Here is a 7,383-nt window from a genome sequence, read left to right as displayed (position 1 = left end):
GGAATGGCCAGCCTGGGTGCTGAGCTGAGTTGCAGGAGAACAGAGCACTCCTGACCCAAGTTTCCAGCTGGCTGATTCCACAGCCCGCTCCTCCCTGTTCTCACTCCCTTTGGCTTCCCCTGCTTTTGTGGCTTCCTCCACCTTCCCTTTTGTTACAGTGCATCCCTGGAGCTGGGCAGTCTCGCTCTGTGCGCTGCCAGGCTGGAGCAGAGCTGGATTCTTCCAGGGATTATCGGACTTGAAAGGATCCGCTGGTCACGCACTAACGTGGACCTTGCTTTCCCAGAGCAGACGCAGCACCGGGCTCAGCCCCGTGCTGGGAGGCCTTTGGCAAAGAGAGGGGAGTGGGAACTGATCCGGGGTGGAGGCTTGACCTGAACCCTGCTGGGCCCAGTTCAGAGAAGTGAACGGTGGGGAAGGGTCTGTGCTGCTCGGGGCACACCTTCCATGGCCTGGAGCGTCCAGAGAGCCTCACGAGCAGGCAGGAGCAGGAGTCTGTGTTAACGTGTAACTCGCCCTACACCCTCCCAGTTCCGGCCTACAAGATAAGAATCTGCTGCTGCTGTGTTAAAGCGTTATAGGGGAGGCAGAGAGGGGAAACTCATTCCTGTCAGCCCAGGTACCATCACAATTCCAGGTACCATAACAATTCCCACCCCAGAATTTATACATTTGCCCTCATCCTTTTATTAAAGCTCAGTACTATGAACAAAGAGAGGGTGGCACCACAAGATCACCTTGCATGGGTTTGATGGCTGGGCACCATCACCTGGGGCTCCTCCAGTCAGGATGTGTCACACCAGGCAGACCCCTCTGCCAAAGGCCTGCTCCCCGTGTATTAATTGCAGCTCCCACTGGATTTTCTTAAAGCAATTCTGTTTGTTGTGTTTGCCCTCCCCGGGATGCCCAACTTCCCCTGCCCCTGGAGGCAGAGCAGCTCCAAGCAGTGTTCCTACTGCAGTAGCTACTCCATGGAAGTGAATTAAATCGACGCACGTCCCTGTAACCCCGGAACGTTCCCAGCTGAACGCTCGACTTTGCAACTTTGCCATCCCTTTTCCCTTGGGTTCTTACGTGATATTTATGTTGTTCCCATAGCTGTGTCCGTGGGTTCTTTTCCAGCTTAGACTATAGCATTGCGTTTTGTAAAGGCCCCCCAGGAACGGGGAGCTGCAGCTTTCAAACCAAATTCTGTGTCAAACACTAACAATTTGTTTACGGGGCGCGTGTGCGTGCGTGTGTGGGTTTTTTATTTCTTCATTCCTCAGCCCAACTCATATGTCTCTGAAATAGTCCCTGGGTCTTATTAAAATATATCCTTTTTTTTTGTTTGTTTAGGTTGAGTTCAGTTTTTACAGAATGCTTTAAGCAACCTGGAAAACATGTAGTTTTGTTAATTTAAATAAAATATACAATACTGTGGATTTGTCATTGGAATTTCTTCTCATCTCCAATCTCCTCTGGCAGTGGGAAGCCATTCCCCCTTGTCCTGTCCTTCCAGACCCTCATCCAAGTCCCTCTCCAGCTCTCCTGGAGCCCCTTTAATTACGGGAAGGGGCTCTTAAGATCTCCCCAGAGCCTTCTCTTCTCCAGGCTGAATAGCCCTGCAGGGTTTTCCTTCCCGTCCCTGCTAGCCAGCCCTGAAGTTGTCACAGCTGTGCTGAGACCTTTGTGTGTTTGCCATCACCTCACTGCAGTGTTGGTTTGGGCATCAGCCTCCATCTGCTGCCATATTTCGAGGTGCTGCTGCCCCCTGCTTGGAGCCTGCTCTCCCCATGTTGTCTTGCTGTCTATAATCCAGGGAAAATAAATTTTTAAAAAGTGTTGGTGCCTTCTCCAAGGGAACAAGTGACAGGACGACAGGAAACAGCCTCAGGTTGTGCCAGGGGAGGTTTAGACTGGATATTTGGGAAAATTTTTTCATGGAAAGAATTGTCCAGCCCTGGCACAGCTGCCCAGGGCAAGGGTGGAGTCCCCATCCCTGGAGAGGTTTGAAAGGCGTGTGGATGTGGCACTTGGGGACACGGGGCAGTGGTGGCCTTGGCAGTGCTGGGGGAATGACTGGACTCAGCGGTCTGAGAGGGCTTTTCCAACCTAAATAATGCCATAATTCTTTGACTTGCACTCAGGGAGTAGTGGAAAATTTGATGAAAACAGACGAAGTTCAGCATCAAGAGCCTGAAGACCCCTTGCAGGAGGGGCTGCCCGGGTACAACAGCACCTGAGAGGGTGTGAGCTTCAGGCAGAGCCCGTGGCTCCAGCCAGGCCACGGCAGCGCAGCTCTTTGGGACCTAAGGAGCGTCAAAAGAGCGAATAAATGAGATTTCAGTGCCTGTAGCACCGCCACCCGCTGGCACAAGCTGCTTTCCCGGGCGCATCCTGCCCTGGCAGGGCTCTGCTGCCACCTGCTGCCTCCAGAACCCGGCTCCGGGCTGGACCGAGCGCACACCAGCGATCCCTCGGCAAGGAAATCTGGGAATTTGGTGATGTCAGGGAGCCACAATCGCCTGCAAGGTGCTGCTGGGGGTCCGGGCTGTCCCTGGAGCTTGGTGTGTCGGGCCTGAGAACAGGCAGGGATGGGAAAAGCCGCCTGAGCCTGTCAGCACTGGAAAGGCAGAGGGAGCTGCCGGGGTTTAAACCCACTTCCAGCAGCCCCCAAACAATCCGTGTGTTGTGGGACACTCTCCCACCCCAAAGCCTGCAGCCCAAAGCTGTTTCCTGGGATTTTGTTAGGATGGCGGCGAAGGATGGGGTGCACTGCTGGGGACAGAAGGGCAGGAGACGGAGCTGCAGGAGAGCAGCTCCAGTTCTGCTTATAATGACAGTCACCTGCTCTCGACAGGACAGCGTCAGAGCACTTTTTGGGGTAAAATAAGCAGCAACAGATTTATTTTTGGAAGGTTTTGATCTGCGGTGGGCACATGGACGTGTCACGGGTCTGCTTCCCACTTAGCACCTGACACCACGCTGTGCAAGAGCTCTTAGAGTTCTTCCCTTGTCACAGCCTATTATAGGAAATCAATCCCAGCTTCAGGCTTTAGATCTGGAGGTTTAAATAAAACACCTCTTAGAAAGAGCCATTGGAAAGCTTGGAAAATATCTGAAAATGGGATAACTGAGCAAAAGTGGCTAGCACAGAGAGCGAATTAGCTACTCATTCCTAGCCAGCATTTCATTGTGGCTAATAAATACCTCATAAACACCAGGAATGAAGGTTTAGCAATACCCCATAAACACCAGAAATGACGGTTTGTAAATCTGCTCTGAAAATCCCCAATAATGATGGGATTCAGGCAAAGTGAATGGCTTGCAGGTTGAGCCTTGCCACAGGCAAGTCATCCTGCCTGGAGAGACAGGAACCGTAAAAGCAGATGTGAGATGAACAGGAATTTTTTACAGCAAAAGGAAGGTGAGGGGTGATTCCTGACCCTATGTTGACCCCACTAATGTTGATTAGTGGACTTTCACGGTTCTGCTTTATTCCCCTATTTTCATTAATATTATCATTATTAATTCAGACATTCAGACATTATTAATTCAGACTTTCAAAGCATCTCAGTACAAATGGATGCCTGGTTTTAAAGAGGCTATTTTGTTTTTAGGGTCTCAGGTTTAGTTCCCCTTGCATGGGGATGGATTTGGTCCAAGTTCTATCCCAGATATTTTGGCCTCATGTCACCATTGAAACATCTCTGGGATTTTTTTTTCTTTGTGTTAGACAAAAACCTCCACAGCAGTATGAAATGGATCTAAAGTGATACTTTGTGTTGGTCTGGGATAGAAGCATTACAAGGCTGATAGAAGTGGATTTATAATAGGAGAATACCACAGCGTTAGGAACACAACAAGGATCAGAGAAATAAGAAATGATAACCCGGAAAACCACAAATGGTTTGGGAAGAATGAGCTTGGGGAAGGACTGGGAAGTGTTCCTCCACAAATGCTGATTTCAGCACCATTATTGAGTTGTTTTTACGAATTTCTTCCTGATCTTGGGAGTTCTGCCAGATGTCCTTGTGGTCCATAAGTCCTGCATTCCCTGTGCCCACTATCAATGGTTCATCCTTCCCAAGCTTTGTTCAACTCCCCCAGGTCTGAGAGCACAGAAACGTGTCCGGTCCTAACCTTAACAATTCTATCAATCGTCTTTTGTCTACCAATTCTATCATTTGTTTTTTTCTATTACATGGCCATCACTTAGAGCTTTTTGACAGCTGTTTCACAGATTCAATCTCACTTTTTGTTGATTAGGCTTGAAAGTCTACAAAGATCAAACTTCAAAAAAAACCCCATCCTTTCTTAAGGAAATTTTACATATCCCACATTTTGCAACGCAGATGACCCACAAACAGAAACAATTCATAAAATTGCACTGATTTCAGACCGATCCCCTCAGACGCCGACGGCCATTTTGGGCCGTGAGGGCGGGCGGCGCCTGGGCGGGAAGGGGCGGGAAGGGGCCGTGAGGGCAGAGCCGAGCCCAGTCCGGGGCGGGAAGGGGCCGTGAGGGCAGAGCCGAGCCCAGTCCGGGGCGGGAAGGGCCGTGAGGGCAGAGCCGAGCCCAGTCCGGGGCGGGAAGGGAACGTGAGGGCAGAGCCGAGCCGAGCCCAGTCCGGGGCGGGAAGGGGCCGTGAGGGCAAAGCCGAGCCCACTCCGGGGCGGGAAGGGGCCGTGAGGGCAAAGCCGAGCCCCCTCCGGGGCGGGAAGGGACCGTGAGGGCAGAGCCGAGCCCGAGGCGGCGGCTGAGAAGAACCGAGCCCGGGAACCCATGGGCGGGAACGGGCCATGAGGGCAGAGCCGAGCCCAGCCCGGGGCGGGAAGGGACCGTGAGGGCAGAGCCGAGCCCGAGGCGGCGGCTGAGAAGAACCGGGGATAGCTCTCCTCCCCGGCCGTGCCGGAGGTGGAACAGTGGGGACACACGGCCGCCTGCCCGTCAGGCAGCGAGTGGTGTAAGCTCCGCTGTCCCCTCATGAGGGCGTTTGGAGAGACTTCGTTGGGGGAAATTCCTAATAAACGAGGGGAAATACGGCTTGTGATTGTGGCACACAACTACTCTGATTTCATCCGGCGGTGTGAGGGAGACAAACCAAACAGTGGAATCACGGAATGTCCCGAGCTGGAGGGGATTACACGGAGGAGGTCCTGAGTGGACCTTGCTGACCATGGCTCCAGGACTCGGTGGCTTACCGAGGGCTGAGAAGCTGCTCAGGGCATCTCTGCCCCGCTTAATGCTAGTGGGGGCGAAAACCTGACCCGGATTTGAAGTTTTTAAATTAAATCAGCCCTACATTTAAGCTGGGAGATGCGCAGGGTGGATGAAAGACGGCAGAGCCCGGCAGCTCCTGGGGGTCTGCGGTGCGGGGGCTGAGGGAGGGCGAGAGTCGCCTTCGTGCGCGGAGTGAGGGATGGAGCAGCGGAGCTCGGCTGCAGCTTTAATTGGGGCGGTCGTGCTGATTATTTATTTATTTTCACGGGGCGGTTGAGTGGAAGGCTGGATTTACGAAGGCGCGGAGCCTCCCCTCCCCTGCCGCGGCGGCGGCGGCGCTCCGGGCGAGGGTGGTACCGCTTCCCGGGGGCTGGAACACGCCTTCCCGGGGGCTGAGCGCGGCTTTCCCGGGGCTGGAGCACGGCTTCCCTGGAGCCGGAATACCTCTTCCCCGCGGCTGCCAGGCGGTTTCAGCCCCGTTTCGCTGCTCGGTGGAGCTGATGGCTGCAGGTGAATTCTTATTCTCTTCTCGTAGCGTTAAACCTGCATGGGCTGCGTGGCTGGGGTAGGGAGGAACAGTGGTTTATTTCACGGCAAAAAGATGGGAGTGATTTATTAATTGCTGATTTCAATAACGCACCCTTTCCCCCTCCCTCTCCCCAGCCCACCTCTGCATAGGGGTGTGTAAACTTGGCGGAACTCGGGCTTTTTGTGTGAAAACCTCCCCTCGCTTCTCGGCGCAGCGAACATGCCAGAGCAGAGCAATGATTACAGGGTGGTGGTGTTCGGAGCAGCGGGGGTCGGCAAAAGCTCCCTGGTCCTGCGCTTTGTGAGGGGCACTTTCAGGGAAACCTACATCCCCACCATCGAGGACACGTACCGGCAGGTGATCAGCTGTGACAAGAGCATCTGCACCCTGCAGATCACGGACACCACGGGCAGCCATCAGTTCCCTGCCATGCAGCGGCTCTCCATATCCAAAGGGCATGCCTTCATCTTGGTGTACTCCGTCACCAGCAGGCAATCCATGGAAGATCTTCACCCCATCTTCGATGAGATTTGTCAGATCAAAGGCGACATCCAGAAAATCCCGATAATGCTGGTGGGGAACAAAAGTGACGACACGCAGAGGGAGCTGGATGCCAGCGAGGGGCAGGCGCTGGCCAGCAAGTGGAAGTGTGCCTTCATGGAGACGTCAGCCAAAATGAACTACAACGTGCAGGAGCTCTTCCAGGAGCTCTTGAATCTGGAGCAGAGGAGAACTATCAGTCTCCAGGTGGATGGAAAGAAATCCAAACAGCAGAAAAAGAAAGACAAACTGCAAGGCAAATGCTCTGTAATGTGATTGCTTTTGGCTGGACTCGCTGCACGGCACAGCTGGAGCGTGGACTCCCACAGAAAATACATTTCTGCTGGAGATTTTGGAGGAATCCACGCCTTGCAGGGCTGTTGCTTTCCTCTAAAATCCCCACTGGGTAATTGTATGTGTTGTTTTTAAGGAGGATGGCTTCTGCATGTTTATTTTTTTAAACCAATAAATGTTCCATGTTAGCAATTACCTATGACTAGAAGTTTTTAATGTAAGAAGTTTTCCAGAGGAAAAAAATGTCTGTCAGAACAAATCTCTGTATTCTTGTGAGTACATGCCAGTTTTTAAATATCTCCAGCCTGTTAACTCAGAGGAAATCTTCTATAATGTGTAGAGTTAAATTGTTTTCAGGAGTCTATTGACCAGAGCAAATCTCTAACAAAGTGAGGCATTTCCTCTAAAAACGAGCATGTGTGTGGCTCTGCGTGCCTAAATTTTTGATTGACAGGCTGGCTTGCCCACCAAAGCTGCAGTTCTTGCATGGCAGAAGTGAAGTTTTCCTGTGTACTGTGCAGTTCTGGGAGTGATTACAGCTGCATAAAATCAGGCTTTCATTCCTGCTTTACTTTTTCATTCCCAATTTCCTCTGTTCTCTGAGGCAGGATTTTCCACGTGCTCTCACTCCCAGTGCAGGAGTGATCCTTGGTGTCCTTGAGCAGGAGCTGCCTCCTGATGAAGGTAACGGGGAGGTTCTGAGTGCCCTTTGATGCAGAAGCTGGTTGTCTTCTCCTTGCCCAACCACCACCCTGGTTTTGCTGTCTGAAGCTCCTTTTCCCAAATTCTATCAGAATTCTATCAGATATCTGTT

At 52.2% G+C, this 7,383-nt stretch overlaps 1 protein-coding gene across 1 annotated transcript; it reads left to right on the top strand.

Moving 5' to 3' along the window:
- Positions 1 to 4,720: 4,720 nt before the first annotated feature.
- Positions 4,721 to 6,979, top strand: DIRAS3 (DIRAS family GTPase 3). Its single transcript, XM_041398321.1, has 2 exons — positions 4,721 to 5,716; positions 5,870 to 6,979. The coding sequence occupies exon 2, from the start codon at positions 5,955 to 5,957 to the stop codon at positions 6,549 to 6,551; it is 597 nt and encodes a 198-aa protein (XP_041254255.1). The 5' UTR covers positions 4,721 to 5,716; positions 5,870 to 5,954; the 3' UTR covers positions 6,552 to 6,979.
- Positions 6,980 to 7,383: the final 404 nt, after the last annotated feature.

Source organism: Onychostruthus taczanowskii, unplaced genomic scaffold, assembly GCF_017590055.1.
Source record: "Onychostruthus taczanowskii isolate IOZ18803 unplaced genomic scaffold, ASM1759005v1 scaffold144, whole genome shotgun sequence".
In the NCBI taxonomy this organism is placed as follows: domain Eukaryota; kingdom Metazoa; phylum Chordata; class Aves; order Passeriformes; family Passeridae; genus Onychostruthus; species Onychostruthus taczanowskii.
The sequence above is the reverse complement of the archived record's forward strand: the minus strand, read 5'-3'. Positions and strand labels throughout refer to the sequence as shown.

Excerpts from the sequence above, each read along its gene's own strand:
- DIRAS3 (XM_041398321.1), top strand. The coding sequence starts at position 5,955 with ATGCCAGAGCAGAGCAATGATTACAGGGTGGTGGTGTTCGGAGCAGCG.